At 37.8% G+C, this 20,825-nt stretch overlaps 1 protein-coding gene across 3 annotated transcripts in view; it reads right to left on the reverse strand.

The window, feature by feature from the left end:
- MATN2 (matrilin 2) overlaps positions 1–20,825 on the reverse strand; it is a 132,006-nt gene that overhangs the window by 37,218 nt on the left and 73,963 nt on the right. For all 3 annotated transcript variants that reach the window (XM_039853489.1, XM_039853486.1, XM_039853488.1), the window contains exon 6: positions 14,201–14,323. In XM_039853489.1, the coding sequence (XP_039709423.1) occupies positions 14,201–14,323 (123 nt within the window). The remainder of the gene's footprint in view (positions 1–14,200; positions 14,324–20,825) is intronic.

Raw genomic sequence — 20,825 nt, forward strand, 5'->3', positions numbered from 1 at the left:
TCTTTCATATATAGCAGTCAGTCCAACTGTTGCAGCACCATTTGTTGAGGACATTATCCTTCCCCCCCTTGAATTACCTCGGCACCTTTGTTGAAAATCATTTCATCATATATATGTGGATCTATTTCTGGACTGTATTCTGTTCCACTGATCTATGTGTTCATCTTTACACCAATATCACACTGTCTTGATTACTGTTGCTTTATCATTAGTCTTAAAAATCAGGTAGTTTAAGTCTTCCGACTTTGTTTAAATTTTTCAAAATTTATTTGACGATTTTAGTCCTTTGCATTTTGACAAATGTTTTAGAATCAGCTTGTCCATTTCTACAAAAAAAGCATGCTAGAGTTACGATAAATATTGCTTTGATCTATAATTTAATTTCAGTGTAGCTTGTCCATTTCTACCAAAAAAGCATGCTAGAGTTATGATAAATATTGCTTTGATCTATAATTTAATTTCAGTGTATGAGTTTCACATCCTTTGTCAAATTTATCACTAAGTATTACATATTTTTGATGCTATTGTAAATGGTATTTTTAATTTTTTTTGATTTTCTATCAAAAGTTAATAAAAGTCATTTATTTTTGCATATTAACCTTGTATCTTGTAGCCTTGCTAAACTCAATAGTTCTGGTAGCTTTTTAAATAGATTCCGTTGGATTTTTTGCATAGATCATTATGTTTTTTGTTGATAAAGATGGTTTCAATTATTCCTTTCCAATCTAGATTTCATTTCCTTCTTTTTTTCTTTCTTATTACAATGACTAGAAACTCTTACAGTGCTAAATAGAAGTGGTGAGAGTGGGTATTCTGTTTTGTTCTTGATCTTATAAGGAAAGTATCCAGTCCTTCATCATTAAGTATGTTAGCTGATGGTTTTTACACTAATGTGCTTTATCAGATTCAGGCAGTTCCCTTCATTTCTAGTTTGCCGAGTAGTTTGTTTTTTTTTTTAATCATAAATGAATGTTGGACCCTGTCCGATATTCTTTCTATATCTATAAAAATAGATCATATGGTTTCTGCTTTTTAGTATGTTAATATTGTGAATTACATTGATTAATTTTTCCACTTTAAAGCAATCTTGAATTCCTGGGATAAATCTCACTTGGTTATAATGTATTATTCATTTCATATATTGTGGGATTTGATTACTAAAAATATTTTTAAAACTTTTGCATATATTTCATGAGGATATATTTATGTGTAGTTTTACTGTCTTTTTCTGGTTTTGGTATCAGGACAATGCTGGCCTCAGAATAAATTGAAAATTCCCTCATTTTCAATTTTCTGGAAGAATTTGTGTTAAAATGGTATTATTTCTTCCTTAAATGTTTGGTAGAATTTACCAGTTAAGCCAACTAGGCCTGGAGTTTTCTTTGTAGGAAAGTTTTAAATACAAGTTCGATCTCTTTTAATAGTTAGAGGCCTATTCAAATAATATACTTCTTCTTGAGTTAATTTTAGTAGTTTGTCTTTCAAAGAATGTCTATTTAATCTAAGTTGCTGAAATTATTGGCATAAATTTGTTCATTATTTTTCCTTATTATTCATTTAATATTTATAGGATCTGTAGTGATGTCTATTCTCTCATTTGTGATATTGGTGAGTTGTGATTTCTCTCTGTTATTCCTCTGACCAGTCTGGCTAGAGGGTCATCAGTTTTACTGATCTCAAGGAAAAAAAAAAGGAAACCTCATTTCTTGTTTTTACCAGTTTTCTTTGTTGGTTTTCTGTTTTCTATTTCTTTTTCTATTTCAGCTCAGATAAATATATTATTTCTTTTCTTTTGAATGTTTAATAATTATATTAAAAATTGTTAACCTCACTGTTTATTCATTTATTTATGATCTATACCACTTCTATTTAGCACTGTAAGAGGTTCTAGTCATTGTAATAAGAAAGAAAAAAAGAAGGAAATGAAATCTAGATTGGAAAGGAATAACTGAAACCATCTTTATTCATTACATATATATAATGAATAAATATTCTCGGAACATATACCATGGGCTAGGCACTGGGATCGACAGTGAGTAAAAAGGTATAGTCTTTTGCCTGATGAAGCTTATAGGAATCACTTACAATCTCTTATATTGATTGTTCATTAATGAAATAACAACACCAATAAATATACATTTATAATTGGACATATAAAAATGTAATTTTATGAAGAAAATATAATTAAAGACACAGTAATAAACAAAACAGTGAGAAAAAAATTTCTCCTACCAAGTCAGCAAAAATTTTTAAATTGCCTTCTCAAAACACTTATGGTAGAGTATAAATTGGTACAAAGTTTTTGGAAAATAATTTTATAATCTACATCGAAAGCCTTAAAATGTTACTCATCTTTGAAGCAATAAATTTACTTTTATATTTTATTCCTAAGAAAATGATCAGAAATGCCAAGATTTATGTGCAAGGATATTTATCACAATTCAATTTGAACAGCTGAAAAAGCTGTTGAACAAATTGTGATGTATACTTATGATAAAATACAGTTATCAGAGTGTTTTTGATAAAGTTTAAATGACATGTGAAAATGCTCATGATTTAATGTTATACTATATGATCTCAACTCTATAAAATATATTCATATGCATAAAAATGGAGAGAAATGTAGCAAATTAGTATTAACAATGGTTAACTCTGGATGATGGAATTACAGATCATTTCATTTTATATAATTTCATTTCTGTACTTTCCAATTTTCTATGATGGCCATATATAACCTTTTTAAACAGAAAAAGTACTAAAAATAAATATACACATTTATAATTGTGAAACTAGTCGCCATTGAAAATAGCAGAAATAATATAGAGAAGAAAAAGAAAATAGTGTGGGAGGTACCCAGTAATTTGGAGAAGAAAATAACCAGGGAACATTACTGGGAGTGATATGTGTATCTTCTGATGTCTATATCCAAAACAAAAAGCATAGGCAATAAACAAACTCAGTTTGGGATCTCTATATAGAGTAGTGACTATGAGCTCACAGGTATAGATGGAATTTGGGGAGATAGGAAGCAAATGCATGACTGCGGAGAGGGCAGGCATATGCTCCACGGACCACAATGTCTACATCACCAACTCATTCTATCCTACTCTACAGACTTTTCTGGCAGCCCTCAACATTGCCAGGTCTCACTGCTCCTGCCTCAGTGTCTTTGCACTGATGTTGTTTTCTCTACCTCAAAGGTCTCCTCCCTCCCTCACCTCCTTCAAGTCTTGGATCAAATGTCACTTTCTCATTGAGACATGTATTCTTCCCTTCCCATGCTCCAATAGAATGTAAGCTCCACAAGGATGGAGGTCTTTTGGTCTGCTTTATTTACGGCTTCATGCCATTTCTACGACAATATCTGGCACATAGTAGGTGCTCAACAAATATTTTTTAAATGAATAAATAATTACCGGTATTACTCTTAGAAGAGTGTTTTGTGAGGGTCTAGATGTGTTAATATTGCCCACCAAGTACCAATGGTTCAGTAGGAGTGAAAGACAGCTCTCATGACTTCCTCAAGGTTTCTTCCCACCAGGTTGTTTAAAAAACCTCCCTCCAGGACTATCTCAGTTCAGCAATCAGCATCCTCTGGGTACAGACATTCAGCAAGTTACAAACGCAACCAGTAATTCTTTTATCCAGATACATTTCTCATCTGGTCCACAGGGCCCAGGCCTCTTGTTAGCTAATTGGTCAAATGCCTATTAAAGTCTAGACAGTTGCTACCATATTATCCATGCCTGGCTAGTCTACTAAATGAAATAAAGTTATTCTGATATGACTCATTCTTAGTGACCAAGAAAATGCGAGAAGCTTAATTTGTTCTGTTGGTCTCAAAGTGTGAGGGAGTAGGTAACAGCTCAGTTTTTGTTTTTTTTTTTTATAAGTTTCAGGTATACAGCATAATAATTGGACATTTTCATAATTTACAAAGTGGTCCCCCAGATTACTCTAGTACCCATCTGGCATTATACATAGCCATTATAATATTATTGACTGTACTCCCTAGGCTGTACTCCCAGCCCCGTGACTGTTTTGTAACTACCAATTTGTATTTCTCAATCCCCTCACTTTTTTCAACCATTCCCTACCACCCTCCCATCTGGCAACCGCCAGTTTGTTCTCTGTATCTGTGAGTCTGTTTTTGTTTTGTTTGTTCATTTCGTTTCTTAGCTTCCACATATAAGTGAAATCACATAATATTTGTCTTTCTCTGTCTGACTTATTTCACTCAGCATAATACCCTTTAGGTCCATCCATGTTGTTGCAGATGGTAACACTTCATTTTTTTTATGGCCGAGTAATATTCCCTTGTATATATGTACCATGACTTCTTTACCCAATCATCTATTGATGGGTACCTCGGTTGCTTCCATATCTTGGCTATTGTAAATAGCACTGCAGTGAACACAGGGATGCATAAATCTTTACAAAGTAGTGTTTTGTTTTTCTTTGGATAAATACCCAGAAGTGCAATTGCTAGGTCCAAAGGCCATTCTATTTTTAATTTTTTGAGGAACCTCCAAGCTGTTTTCCATAGTAGCTGTACCATTTTGCAATCTCACTAAGTGCACGAGGGTTCCTTTTTCTCCACGTCCTTGCCAGCCTTTGTTTTTTGATTTATTGATGATAGCCATTCTGACAGATGTGAGATAATATCTTATTGTGATTTAAATTTGCATTTATCTGATGCTTAGTGACCTTGAGCATCTTTTCATATGTCTATTGGCCATCTGTATTTTCTCTTTGCAGAAAAACCTATTCAGGTCTTCTGCCCTTTTTTTAATTGGATTTTTTTTGGTGGTGAGTTGTTCTTTATAAAGTTCTTTATAAAGTTTGTTATTAACCCCTTACCTGATGTATCATTGGCAAATATCTTCTATCATTCAGTAGGTTGTCTTTTTGTTTTGTTGGTTTCCTTTACTGTGCAAAACTTTTTAGTTTGATGTAGTCCCATTTTTTGTTTATTTTTTCTTTTTTTTCCCTTACCCACGTAGATATATCAGGAAAAAAAAATCACTAAGAGCAATGTCAGAGAATTTACTGCTTATGTTTTCTTCCAGGAGTTTTATGGTTTCAGGTCATACATTTAAGTCTTTAATCTACTTTGAGTTTATTCTTGTATATGGTGTAAGAAGGTAATCCAGTTCCATTTTTACGTGTATCTGTCCAGTTTTCCCAACACATTTATGGAATAGACTGTCTTTATCCCATTGTATATTCTTGCCTCCTTTGTCATAAATCAAATGAGCGTATAAGCATGGATTTATTTCTGAGCTCTCTATTCTGTTCCATTGATCTGTTTTGCTGCCAATAACATGCTGTTTTGATTACTATAACCTTGTTATATAGTTTGATATCAGGTAGCGTGATAACTCCAACATTGTTCTTCTTTCTCAAGATTGCCATGTCTATTTGGGATCTTTTATGGTTCCATATAAATTTTTGTGTTATTTGTCCTAGTTCTGTGAAAAATGCCATTGGTATTTTGATAAAGATTGCATTAAAGTTATAGATTGCTTTGGGTAGTATGGACATTTTAATAATGTTGATTCTTTCTTTTCAGGAGCATGGTATATACTTCCACTTATTTGAATCTTCTTCAATTTCTTTTTTCAGTGGCTTATAATTTTCTTAGTACAGGTATTTTACCTTCCTGGTTAAATTTATTCCTAGGTATTTTACTGTTTTTGATGCAATTGTAAAGGGGATTGTTTTCTTAAATTCTCTTTCTGGTAGTTCATTGTTGGTGTATAAAAATGCAACCAACTTCTGAATATTAATTTTGTATCCTACTGCTTTACTGACTTCATTTATCAGGTCTAATAGGTTTTTTGGTGGAATATTTAGGGTTCTCTCTACATAGGATCATGTCATCTGCAAATAATGACAGTTTTACTTCTTCCTTTCCAATTTGGGTGCCTTTTATTTCTTTTTCTTGTCTGATTGCAGTAACCAGGACTTCCAATGCTATGCTGAATAAAAATGGTGAAAGTGGACATCTTTGTCTTATTTCTAATCTTAAGGAAAACGCTTTTAGCTTTTCCTCATTGAGTATGATGCTAGTGTAGGTTAAGTATATATGGCCTTTATTATGTTGAGTGTATGTCTCCTCTATTACCACTTTGTTGAGAGTTTTTATCATAAGTGGATGCTGGATTTTGTCAAACGCTTTTTCTGCACCTATTGACATGATATATGATTTTTATATTTCAATTTGTTAATATGGTGTATCACATTAATAGGTTTGTGGATATTGAACCAAACTTGCATCCCTGGAATAAATCTCACTTGATTTTTTAACAAATGTATGATCTTTTTAACATAGTGCTGAATTTGGTTTGCTAATATTTTGTTGAGAATTTTTGCATCTATGTTCATAAGGGATATTGACCTATAATTTTTTTTGAAATATCTTTGTTCGGTTTTGTAATCAGGGTAATGGTGGCCTTGTAAAAAGAGTTAGGGAGCCTTTCCACCTCTTGAAGTTTTTGGAATAGTTTGTTTGAGAAGAACGGATGTTAATTCTTCTTTAAATGTTTGGTAAAATTCACCTATGAAGCCATCTGGCCCAGGACTTTTGTTTTTTGGGAGTTTTTTGATTACTGATTCGATTTTGTTGGTGGTAATTAGTTGGTTCTCATTTTCTGTTTCTTCTTGACTCAGTCTTGGGAGATTGTATGTTTCTTAGAATGTATCCATTTCTTCTAGGTTGTCCAATTTGTTGGCATATAATTGCTATTAGTATTTTCTTATAATCCTTTGTATTTCTGTGGAATCCGTCGTCATTTCTCTCTCATTTCTGATTTTATTTATTTGGTCTTCTTTTTTTCTTGATGAGTCTGCTTAAATATTTATCAATTTTGTTTATCCTTTCAAAGAACTAGCTCTTGGTTTCATTGATCTTCAACATTGTTTTTCTAGACTCTATTTGTTTATTTCTCTTTGATCTTTATTATTTCTTTCTTTTTACTCACTTTGAGTTTTGTTTGCTGTTATTTTTTTCTTGTTCTTTGAAGTGTAAGGTTATATTGTGTATTTGAAATTTTTCTTGTTTCTTGAGGTAGGCCTGTTTTGCTATGAATTTCCCTCTTAGGACTGCTTTTACTGTGTCCCATAGATTTTTGAATTGTATTTCCATTTTTATTTTTCTCAACATATCTTTTGATTTCTTCCTTGATCTCATTGTTAACCCATTTATTGATTAATAACATGTTATTTAGCCTCCATGTGTTTCTGTATTTTTTAGTTTTTTTGGTAACTGATTTCTAGTTTCATAGCATCGTTGTCAGAGAAGATGCTTGATACGATTTCAATTTTCTTAAATTTACTGACACTTGTTTTGTGGTCTAACATGTGGCTTACCTTGGAAAATGTTCCATGTACACTTGAGAAGAATGTGTATTCTGCTGCTTTGGAGTGAAATGCTCTAAAAATATCAATTAAATCCATCTGGTATAGTATATCATTTAAGGTTGCTGTTTCCTTGCTGATTTTCTGTCTGGAAGATCTGTCCACTGGTGTCATGGAGGTGTTAAAGTCTCTTACTATGAGTGTATTACTGTCAATCTCTTCATTTATGTCAATTAATATTTGCTTGATTTACATAGGTGCTTCTATGTTGGGTGCATATATGTTAGCTAGTTTTATCCTCTTGCTGTATTGATCCCTTTACTGTTATGTAATGCCCTCTTCGACTCTTATTATAGCCTTTGTTTTAAAATCTATTTTGTCTGATATAAGTAATGCTGCCCCAGCTTTTTAAAAATTTCCATTTGCATAAAATATCTTTTTCCATTCCTTTACTTTCAGTCTGTGTATATCTTTTGATCTGAAGTGGGTCTCTTGTAGACAGCATATGTATGGGTCTTGTTTTTTCATCCATTCATCTACCTATGTCTTTTGATTGGAGCGTTTTATTCATTTACATTTAAAGTGATGATTGATAGGTACATGTTTATTGCCATTTTATTATTCATATTTATGTCTTGTTTTTATTTGGGGTGTTTGTTTTCTCCATCTTCTTATAGAAGTTCCTTTAACTTTTCTTGTAATACTGGCTTGTGGGTGGTGAATTCCTTAACTTTTTCTTGTCTCGGAAGCTCCTTATCTTACCTTCAATTTTAATTGATAGCTTGGCTGGGTAGAGTAGTCTTGATTGAAGGTTCTTTTTTCATATTACTTTGAATATTTCATGTCAATCCCTTCTGGCCTGCAAAGTTTCTGTTGAGAAATCACCTGACATTCTTATGGGAGTTCCCTTGTAAGTAACTAGCTGACTTTCTCTTGCTGCTTTTAGAACTTTCTCTTTGTCTTTAACCTTTTCCATTTTAATAATGATGTGTCTTGGTGTGGGTCTGTTCGGGTTCTTGTTTGGGACTCTTGTTTGTGCTTCCTAACCTTGTTGTCTATTTCCTTTGCCACATTAGCAAAGTTTTATTTGTCATTATTTCTTAAAATAGGTTCTCAATCCCTTGTTCTCTCTCTTCTCCTTCTGGTACCCCTATGATGCGAATGTCCGATGCTTGATGTTGGTTTCTTAAACTTTCCTCATTTTTAAAAATTCTTTTTTGCTTTTCTGATTGGGTGTTTTCTGCTACCTTGTCTTCCAAATTGCTGATTTGATCCTCTGCTTCGTCTAATCTACTGTTAATTCCTTCTAGTTTATTCTTCACTTCAGTTATTGTATTCTTCATTTCTGACTTTTTATGGTTTCTATGTCTTTTTTATGCTTACTATCTATCTCTCTGTTGAAGTCCTCACTGAAATGATCTCTTCCCCCTCTAAGTTCATTGAACATTCTTATAAGTAGAGGCTTGAGGCTGCCTGCCAGCTGCCCGTAAGGCTCATCAACTGGAAGAGCCTTTGGGTGGTACTAGAGTTGGGTAGGGCGGGGTCTTAGGGAATCACAGGGTATAGCAAGCTGATCTCACGAGGGCAATGCAGATTCAGAATCATCCATGTGGGGAGAGGGTTAAACACAGGCAAGATGGCACCTGCCTGTAGACTGTACTGGTGGAGGGCCCGACAAAGGAACAATGGTGGCTGTCCCTCCTGCCCTCACTCTAATGCCACACAACAGCTTTCCCCGTACATCTCTTGTGCTTCTCAAGCTTCTGACCTTCTTCCAGAGTCTAGGGTGAGTGTCTGAGTGAGTGAATCTGTGTGCAGGCCATTTAAGCGGGGTGGAGGGGTGGGGGGGGAGGGTCTGGATTTTCAGGTTCCTTCCATCTCACCGGGATGGTCAGAATCCCCACTGATTTTTAGTCAGATTTTGTGGGAACTCCTCTTCCTTGCACTGGAACCCCGGGTTCGGAAGCCCTGTGTGGGGCTAGGATCCCTTACTCCTTCAGGGGTACCTCTGTAGCCACTATAGCCCTCCCAATACTCAACTGCCACATGTGGGTGCTGGGCCAGCCATTTTGTGTCTCCGCCCCTCCTACTGGTCTCGATGTGGCATCTTCTTTATATCTTCAGTTATATATGATATGTTCAGCTAGACTTCATTCAGGTGGTTCTTCAAGTTGATTGTTTTGTAATTTGGTTATAATTTTAATGCAGTCATGGGAGGGGCCAAACCTAGCCTGCCTTTTTTTACCTAGCCTGCCATCTTGCCCACCCTCTGTTTGTCAGCGCAGTTTAAGGATCGCTTTCTGAGAGTCAGAGCTGTACAAAGTGGAATGCACTGTATGGGATATAGTGAGTATCCTGTCAGTGGGGGTATTCAATTGCAGACTGGATGATGGCATGTTGGGGATATTGTAGGATGGGTAGTTGGGCTAGAACTAGGTTGAACTTTGAGTCTCTCCAATTGAAAATCTTTTATTCATGCACGCAGGTCTCAGATGTGGCATATTGCAGGCTGTAGGAAGATAGTGGGGCTCAGCAGGTTAACAGCAAGCTGGCCCAGAAACCCAAAGGCTAATATATTCTTGTTCTATTGTTGATTCAGCATTAAATTATTTCCTTTTTCTGTTTAACTTTTAATGCAAGTACAAATATTCATTTAGTACTTTAGTGCAAAGCAATCCTGTTTAAAAAATAAGAATGGAAGTGTCCACCAAGTTATGAATGGAGTTTGAAAAATAACATGTATCATGATCTCAAAGTCAGTAAATAATAAACAGCAATGTGTGAAACATATTGTCCACAATTGCCTTTACTCATCATTACAGGTATTAGATGATTAAGCATTAGACAGGAAACCCAGTCTCCTTGATACCACGGACACAAATCCCTGTCCATTGGACTGACGTTATCTTTCCCATGAAAAGACATCTAAACATCTACCTGAGAATGTTCCCATGCCTGGCTCAGGAGTAATGGTTTCAAATTAAACCTCATAAAGTCTTGCCACCATGTGATACAGCAATTCCACTTCTAAGTAAATACCCAAAAAACTTATAACAGGGATTTGAACAGGTACTTGTATACCCATGTTCATAGCAGCATTATTCGCAAGGGTGAAAAGGTGGAAGCAACCCAAATGTCTACTGAAGATGAATGTATAAGCAAAATGTCACAAGTACATACAATGGGATATCATTCAGCCTTAAAAAGGAAGAAAATTCTGATATGTGCTACAACATGGATGAATCTTGAGGACATTATGCTAAGTGAAATGAGCCAGCCACAAAAGGACATGTATTATACAATTCCACTTATATGAGTTACTAAGAGTAGTCAAATTTATACAGATAGAAAGTAGAACGGTGGTTGCCAGGGGCCGGGGGAAACGGGGAGGGGAATAGAGAGTTATTATTTAATGGGTATAGAGCCTCTGTCTAGGGAGATGAAAAAAATCTGAAGCTGGATAGTGGTGATGGCTGCACAACAACATGAATGTATTTAATGCCACTGAATTGTACGCTTAAAGAGGTTACAGTGTTAAGTTTTATATTATGTTTATTTTCCTACAATAAATAAAAGTCTTGCCAAACTGATGATACCTGCATGGTTCTACCCTTCTCCTGTCTAGAAAATATTCAGAAAGATTTGGATGGGTTGCTTTAGGGTAAGGAATTGATGTCAAAGGTGGTGCTTATTTGAACATTACTTACATTTTTTAAAGTGTATTATTTGTTCAGGAACATAACATTCTTATACATGCATTTTGGCTTAATCATATATTAATCACGCTTGGTATATTACATTGACTAGTCTACCCTATCTTTTAAAATAATAATTGTACACTTATTAATTGAATTAACATTCAAATATACTTTTGGTTAAAAATAGAAACTGAAATTGAAAAAAAACTGAGTATATTTTATTTTATTTCATTTTTTGCAAGTTTATGAGAAGTGGGAAATTTTTTTTTCTATCTCAACATCACAGCAGCAGCCGGGCTGGAAGCTGATGTGATGCCTCATTAATTACTAACAGGATGTCTGCCTTGATTCTGAGCTTCTACCTCCATCCAGTGTTTCTGTCCTTTTAACTGGTCCCTATTTCTCAGTTCTTGCTCCTGTCTCTGCCACAGGTCTGGAGCACTCCCAAGTGTCTTGGTTGTTACAAGTGGACTTTGCCTATTGCCTACTTTCATAGCTTTCCAAGTACTCCAGTGTCTCCTTTCTCTTGCCAGTCACCTCCCAAGGTCTGGCTCCTGGCCCTGCCCCCAAACATGGTGTGAAGGGGGCCCTTCTTTTAGGTGACACATTTCCCTGATGCTGCCTACCCGGACCCCTCTGAGTGCCCAGCAACTCTTCTCTGCCCATGCATTGGGGCATCCCACTTCTGGGTCTTGACTCAGACAGGGCCCAAGACAGTTGAACTGCTGGACTCTATGACTAGTCGGTGAGACCTCACAGCCGGACCACTCCCTCCCCTAATTATCAGCTAGACCTTCTCTCCCAGTGGCCCTGAACTACAGTATCTACTTCCAGGGTCTCCTTGCCTGCACCATCCTGGAGCTTGTAATTCTCTACTTCCCAAGAGATTCTTGAATAGGAGACATGCTGAGCCACAGTATGGGGGTGATGGTTAGCCTCTGGGAACTGGGGCTGAAAGAGAAAATCAGGTGACCCCAGCCAAGGAAGGAATTCTGTAGAGCAGCAGTCCCCAACCTTTTTGGCAACAAGGACCGGTGCTCGTATGATAATTTAATGCCTAATAATCTGAGGTGGAGCTGAGGCGGTGATGCTAACACTGGGGAGCGGCTGCAAATACAGATGAAGCTTTGCTTGCTCACCTGCTGCTCACCTCCTGCTGTGCGGCCCGGTTCCTAACAGGCCATGGGCCGGTACTGGTCCATGGCCCAGGGTTTGGGGACCCCTGCTGTAGAGGCAGGAAGGAAACTGACTAGGGTGTAGAGTTTCCTCCAGGCCTCATCCCAGGGAGGCTACAGCATCCCCACCTGTTCCAGCCCAGCTGGTCTCCCCTTTCCCTTAACTCCTGTCGTGGGTATTTTCTATATCACACTGTGAACCTTCTGTCATACAGCACTTTGTATGGTGACTGTGTGCTCTGTATGGTTTATGTCACCAACCAGCTTCCAGTGGAAGCTTGGGACGAAGTCTCGAAATTTTTTGTACTATTAAACTCAGGTATGTGGTATATGCTCAATGAATACCAACTTAAAGTCTTTGAAGCCAGTATCATCCCTTAAAAAAATTTGCTTGGCACAGGCAATTTGCTAAGTGGTTTATATGGATTAGCTCACATAGTCTTCAAGACATTATGAAGTAGGCAATATTACCACTCTCTATTGCAGTTGAGGAAACTGAGGCATAAATAACTTGCACAAGATCACTCTGAAAAAGCAGAGGAGCTGGCATTTGAACTGAGGCCGACTGCCCCTTGGTAGCACATGGCTTTCCCTTTGACGGAAAGAACTGACTCATCAGCCCAGCAACCACAATTCCCCAGCCACTACCACACTGCAGGCTGCTGGTTTATAGTTCAGAATGGTCAGAAGAGAAAGGAGACTAGAAACAGAGCAGTCCATTCATTCATTCACTTATTCTCTCAATAAACAACCTTATGCCAGTCATGTACCAGGCATGGGTATGAGCCTGTCTGGCTCATGTCTTTGTACATCTTTCCTCCTCCTGGCTACCTGCAGCTCACCCTTCTTTGCCTGGTGACTGATGGTTTGGCCTTAAAGACTCAGCCAAGATCTCTTCTCCAGGAAGGACTTCACCTTATTCATCGCAATCAGCACATGGTTAGGGCTCCAGAAATGTATGTTTTGACTTAATGTGTCCCTTATAGTTTCATATTCCACCCCTGCCTCCAGCTCTGGTGCTTGCAAGCTGCTGACATTTTGGGATTGATGAGAGAGTTTCTGCTTCAGGAGTTTTGGGGGGTTACTTTTTAAAAAGCGGTACAGGTATATACTGCTTTACATAATAAAACTATTTTAGAAAGATTGTGGATACATGAACTTTTTATGAATTGAAATCCTATTTTTTCATTGATGTATGTTTCAGAGATGACTTATTTTAAATTGCTATTTAACTTCACTTTTCAAAAAATCCTAGGCTCTAATACTTTAAGAACAAGCTTCTCTTAAGGGAACCTCTCTAGGAATTTAACAATCCATACACAGTCCCTTAAGCACTGTGACATACCTTTACATTTAAAGGAACACTTCTGGAATCTTTTGCAAAACTAGTGATCACCTTTAGTGGATTTTAATGGTCAGATTTTGGGAGCTCGAATTAATTCGGATTTGTGTGTACATAGCTAAAGTAAAATAGAACTACGTAGCTAAAACAAAAAATGAGCACTTCTCCACAAGCCGCCCTCCCCCACCCCGGAGCAACCTCATTCGACTCCTTTTGGCTCAGCGATTTTCCTGTACTTGTGTGGAGTCAAAGCTGCAGCCCACAAGCCACAAAGCTTCAATGAAAGCATTTCTCAAGCCCTGATGATACTGATGGGCACAGCCAGGCTGAGCCAGCATGAAGTATCATGGTCTGACTGTCAGCTTGCTCAGCAGATGCTGGAAGAACACTCCCACATGTGGTCTCCAATAAAGGATACCTTCCTCAAATGCCTTGAAGGGTGACACTGAGGTAGAGCGGGCTACAGTCTTAGGCCAAGTTAAGAAGGCCTGACATAGAGGAATAGAGATAGAAGATATTAGATGCCCTCGGCACATAATCCTCTCTGCTTGGGAGAGTTCCGTGGCCACAGTGCCCATAGCAACAGCATCCAAAAAGAAATTTGGGGGCTGTTGTTTGTAACTTACTTGTGCATGTTTTTTTATCTGGGTTAAGGGAAAATCCTTTAGGGCACCGGCAAAAGTAGGAGCCGTCAGCATTCACACACTCATGTTCGCATCCATGGTTTTCTGAGGCACAGTAGTCCACAGCTGTGAAGATTAAAACACGGAGTTTAAGTAGAAATGCAAACAGAGGTGAAGGGAATGGTAGAACGGAAGCATACTTATAACAAATATAAATAAATATAAATAAAAAAAAAATTTTTTTGCCCAAAAAAGAATTTGAATAAATAAATATGAACCCAAGGCCTCCCTCCCACAGAAATAAAAATCAGAAGCCTAGGTCAGGCACCTTATATCAGAAGATAAACTAAAGAACATAGAAACAATTATTTTTAAAAGTTATGCAAACCGAAACAATCACCAGGCACACTTATACCTATTAAACAGTAAAAATCAAGACAAGATAAAATCAGCGGTGGCATGGTAGCATGAAAACAGAATCTGAGTTAGTAATGGTGGGTAGCATTATAAATGGATAAAAATCCTTTTGGAAGGACATTTGACAATGTTCACCCTGACCCAAAGAAATAATTTTTAGAAATGGGAAATTAACTAAGTGGAATAAGCTATTTATATAGCAGCATTGCTTACAGTGACAAAAAAAATCTGTAAAATAAAATGAACATTTAGTAAGAGTAAATGGGTTAGTAATTTATGAGAAAATACACTAGTTTATTTCTCAAATATTTACTGAGCACTGACTCTGGACCTGGCCCTGTTTTAGGTGGTAAGGATACAGCAAATAACAAATCAGAGAAAAATTCAGTCCTTGAGGAGCTCACATTTGGATGATGGTGGTGGTGGCAGACAAAAAATAAATTAATGACATAGTTTTTTAGAAGGTAGAGAGTGTTCTGGAGAAAAATAAAATGGCAAAAAGAAATAGACTGTGGGGATGTGGGAGGAGGGTGTGATGTAACAGAAGTGGTCAAGAATGGCCTTGCCGAGAAGGTGGCAGTTGGGGCAGAGTCTGGAATGAGGTACAAGCTGTGAGGATATCTGGGAAAGGCATCCTGGTCAAAAGGAAGAGCAAGTGCAAAAGCCAGGAGGTGGGAACAGGCCTGGTGTGCTGCAGGATCAGCAAGGAGGCCAGGGGGCCTGGAACAGAGAGAGCTGGGAGATGGGAGTGAGTGCAGATCAGGAGGGACTGAGGCCACTGCAAGGACCTTGGCTTTTACTCTGAGAGCAGGGAGTCATTGGAGAGTTCTGAGCAATGGAATGGAGAACAGACCATAGAGAGAGAATGTGACAGCAGAAAACCAGTTAGGAGGCTACTCAATAATCTCAGCAAGAAATGATGAAGGCTGAAACCAAGATGGTATGGGAAGGAGTGCGGGTGGGGGAAGGAAATGGTGTTCTGGGTGTCATGGGTTGAACTGTCCCCTGAAAAAGTATGTTGAAGTCCTAACTCCTAGTACCTGCAAATGTGATCTTATTTGGAAATAGGATCTCTGCAGACATAATTAAGATGAGGTCATTAGGCTGGGCTCTAATTCAGTATGACTGGTGGCCTTACAAGAAGAGGACAACGCCATGTGAAGACACAGACGCACAGGAGAACACCATGAGAAAGCAGAGATTGGAGAGGCGCTTTCGCAAGCTGAGGAATGCCAAGGATCAATGGCCACCACCCAAAGCAAGGGAAGAGCCTCTCCTACAAGCTGCAGAAGCAGCATGGCTCTCCTGGAACCTTGATTTCAGACTTCTAACCCCCAGAAGTGTCAGACAATCATTTCTGTTGTTCTAAAATGCCCAGTTTGTGGTCTTTTGTTATGGCAGCCCCAGGAGACTAATACACTGGGTGTATGTTGGAGGTGGGCCAATAGGATTCCTGCTGGTTTAGAGGCAGAGCGAGAGAGGACTTAGGGGTGATTCCACGGGGTTTGGTGTGAGCAGCTGATGGGATGGAGCTGCTGGTAATTGAGATGGAGAAGGTGTCATGGCACAGGTTTTGTGGGGAGAAGATCCGGAGTTCCATTTTGGGCATTAGGCAGTTATTAACATTATAATTCTAACATAATTGTAAATAGGAAGAAACACAAAATTTTGTGAAAAATTAGACCTCGAAATTGTATATTTACAGTGATTATATCCAAGTAAAATATAGCTCTAAGGCAAAGCCTGGAAATTAGAAATAAAATGCTTGTTGTGTTTGGCGGTAGGATTATGGATGGCTTTTTTTTTTCCTTTAAAAAATGTTTCCCTCTATTAGGATTAGTTTAAAAAATGGCTATTTTAACATCAAAAATTTATAGATAATAAGGAAATGGAATCTACAAAATTAATACACATATATAATTTTTAAAAATCCATGCAAGGAGAACATAACAACATACTTAATACAGTAATCAAAAGGGAAAAGCTAAAGATATTTAAAGGGTAATAACCTGTGTTGTGTTTATTCTTTTGCTCCAGGCTTCATTAAGTTTCTGCATAAAGTATCATTTTTGTAACTTTGCTTCCGTAAAGAGTTCTAATAGTATCTAATATTTGTGGATTTAATATACAAGTCACTACAATGGGAGCAGGGCATTCAGGATCTGAATGTCACGGACATTAACCAGTTGCTGCAGTTGAGTTATGATGTAACTGTTGAGCTAGCACCAAATCCTTCTAAAGGTTAATGTCTCATCTTTCGAGAAGCAATGCATTATTAACAAATAATTGAGGACACTGAAATCAAGGACGTATTAGCAGTAGGCACTTCCACCTCCAGCCTCTTCATGCTGGGCCTTGAAAGTCTCCCAATCCCTGACGTGGGTGTCTGCTGTCAATCAGCCAGTCCTAACTCTGGTCAGCCCCTTCTTAGCACCCCGTCCAAAGAGAAGAGCTGTTAATCTGACTTCCAAGTCTCAGGATGCTGAAAGTACTACAATGATGTGTGGGCGTCGTACTCCAAAGGCAGAAACTCAGGCTCTACCTCTGGAACTTCCTATCACACACCTTGGGGGTGACCTCTGAGCCCCGCCGTCTCTACCTCTCAGAGAGACAGCTGACTGTGCTGGCCCCATATCAGAATGGGGAAAAGTTAGAGGCTTTGGTCAGGCCTAAAGTCTAAGCTCCAAACTCATCTTTTTTCAGAATGCTCTAGAATAGAGAATCTAATGTTGGCTCAGGCATTAATCAAGTTACACAAAAGAAACCCCTTTAATTGAACTCCACTTAACCAACTCCTGATCAGTCAATGTTTTTCATTCCCTCTGAAAATATGGGACTTGATGTCCAGAGCATTCTAAATGCTCCGGGCTGTTGGAACACCTGTGCACTTCTCTACCAGCCGGGTTGTATGCTCACAAAGCAGTCTTGGAGGAACACCTGTGTACCTCTCCCGCTGACTGACTGTGTGCTTTAAACATTAGTTCTCAAAGTGTGATCTGTGAACCAGCTGCGTCAACTAGCGTTTGGGAACTTGTCAGTAATACAAAGGCTCAAGAGCCTCCCCAGACCTAATGAATCAGAAACTCTGGGTGTGGGGCCCAGGGGTATGTGTTTTCACAAGCCCTCCAGGTGACTTTGATGCATGCTAAAATTTGAGAACCAGTATTATAAAGAGTCGAAGTTGTTTTGTTTCCAAATCTACATATGCCATTTGTACATTATTGTAATTAACTGAAATACTATGAAAATCAATAATGTAAGCACTAAAAGAAATTGAGTTTTTTAAAAGTAAAAACTAAATCGAAAGTTTTGTAAAGACTTAATTAAGGCAATTTACTAACCAAAATTGCTACAGAAACAGGCATGGATGAAACAAGCGTAAAAGATTGGGGGAAATTTCTTAAAAATTTACAAGTATTCTGCCCTTACATTGCTTTAAAGAAATCTTGAAATTGTTGCTGCAATTAAAAGAAACCAAACCGAAAATCATAGACGATACATTTTGGGTATGGTTTATGCAATAAAGAACTTTTTAAATGACTTTTTTTCAAATGAACTTAAAGTTAGTAATTTTTGAAAGTGAAATTAAAAGTAATTTTTATTGAAAGTAAATGTATGCATTGTAAATAAAAATAAAATGGTTTATATATGTACTTTTTATGATTCTGCTTTTTAAATGACATTTTCCATCAATCAGCCAACCACAGGTCTAATATCATGGGATAAGAGGGCTTCTGGACTTGGATTCTTGTGCTAGTTTTGTTTTTTGTGTGCACAGCTCTTTGGAAACCGAGGGGGAGAGGAGAAATTGGCAAGGTAGGATTCAGGCATTCCTGGGTCCTGAGACCCCGGCCTGGAAAACGCAAGGTGTCAAATACCACCTTGATGTGAGGGTGGCCCATTGGTTCACTGGCGGCAGGAGATGAGACAATCAGTAGAGAAACCAACTTCTAGGCATGTGAACTTAACTTTTTAAAGCCAAGAGCGTTCTAATCCATTCAACTCTGACATCCTTTGCCGCGTGTTTTGGGTTCTTTGCATAACTTCCTTGGTTATAAAATTGTTCTTGTAAAAAGAGAGAGCCAGTTTAGGGGAGCATGTATGAAGATGACCTATGTGTAGGACTCAGAGATGCCTCTGTTGTTACAAGTCCTCGTCTACTTCAAAAAATCCTTTCTTAGTTATTTTGTCTGAAATTTCTATATTCTCCTTTACATACACAGAGTACAGTATTCTCCCCTAATCCTCAGGGAATACATTCCAAGGCCCCAGTGGATATTTGAAGCCATAGATAGTACTGAACCCTGTATATACTGTTTTCTCTTATACATACATACCTGCGATAAAGTTTAATTTATAAATTAGGCATAGTAATAGATCAACACAATAACTAATAATAAAGTGGAACGATTATAACAATATACTATAATAAAAGTTATGTGCATGTGGTCTCTCTCAAAATGTCTTACTGCACTGAACTCACCCCTCTACTTGTGATATGTGAGGTGATAAAATGGCTATGTGTGAGATGAAGTGAGGTGAATGAATAATGCGACATAGCATTAGGCTACTACTGACCTTCTGGTCATACGGCTACGACGTGACTAACGGGCAGGGAGCATGTCCAGCATGGGTATGCTGGACGAAGGGATGATTCACATACCAGGCAGGACAGAGCTGGATGGCTCGAGATTTCATCATGCTACTTGGAATGGCATGAAATGTAACCGTTTTCCCATTTAGAAAAAAAAAGAGTACAGTTCACTGCCAGCGTTAATTTAACATCACATGTAGGAATGCTACATTTTCTAGGATTTGACATTTTCAGCAATTGAGAATTACTATATTTTATAAATGGAAATACCACTACTAAAAACAGAATGCTATAAACAGAATGATGTCGTTTGTTTCCAAAGACTATCGATATACTAGAGCAATGCAAAAATAATAAAGCGAGATATTTCATAGCAAACTTTGAGGGTAAGGTTAGGACTGGAATCCATGAGTTATCTCGGGCATATATTGTTATAATCGTTCCACTTTATTATTAGTTATTGTGTTGATCTATTACTATGCCTAATTTAAACGCTGCAGATGCAAGTGCCGCCAGTGAGTATTCTAGGGGCAAACGGGAAATGGGTTAAAACTTATGAATTATTTATTTCTGTAATTTTCCGTTTAACATTTTCAGTCTGTGGTTGACCGTGGGTAACTGAGACCATGGAAATTGAAACCGCGGACCCGGGGGACTGCTGTAATTCCATGGCGGTAGCTCTTTGGCCCTCCGGATCACAAACTGCTAAGATCTCAGGTCAGCAGCCAGTGTACACAGGTTCAGTTTCTGCCTAATATGCGAGAAATCGCTCACCTGTCTCCAAGGATAAACAATACTTTGGTGCAAGGTAATAAAGCCTAAAATTGACAATCTCAGATTTATAATCTGGTCACATTCCAAGGTTTTCTCAGCAGGGATCAGTCTGCAAGGGGATGGTGCTGGTAGAAATGAGGTTTTTTTCAAGAAGAGCATTTGGGTTTCAAAGGTTTTTGACGATTAAAAAAACCCCAATTCATCATTTAGAGAAATTGAAGAACCGATTTACTTGCTGAGAATATATTAGACACACGCATAGTCAGATTTGTAAAATCTCTCCTCCCCAAGGCACAACTGGATTGCTATATGCAGGATTTTAAAACTCAGAGGTTCCTTATTGCTTTTGATAACAATCAATAAATGTTCTAGGCTGAATTGTGTCTCCCCCATCTCAAATTCACATGTCAAAGTTCTAACCCCCAGCTGGTCAGAATGTGACTGTATCTGGAGATAGAATGAGGCCAATAGGCTGCATTCTAATACAATCTGACTGGTGTCCTTATAAGAATTGGAATTCAGGATACAAAAGTGGAGACCAGGGATGAACATGCACAGAGGAAAGACCGTGTGAAGAGGCAGCAAGAGAGCAGCCACCTGCCGAGTCAAAGAGAGAGACCTCAGAAGAAATCACCGTGATCCTGGACTTTTAGCCACTGTCTGTGGTGTTCTTTTAATGGCAACCCTAACAAACTAATACAGGGAGGCACCTTAGGGGTGGGAAAAATCGTGTTCCAAATATGAAGAGTTAGCTGATGAATTAAAAGTCTGCTCTTTTAACACAAAAATTGATCTTACCATTCCTTGTCCTCAACTTATATATCAACCATTCCCTCCTCACTG

Source organism: Pteropus medius, unplaced genomic scaffold, assembly GCF_902729225.1.
Source record: "Pteropus medius unplaced genomic scaffold, Ma_sr-lr_union100, whole genome shotgun sequence".
NCBI lineage: Eukaryota > Metazoa > Chordata > Mammalia > Chiroptera > Pteropodidae > Pteropus > Pteropus medius.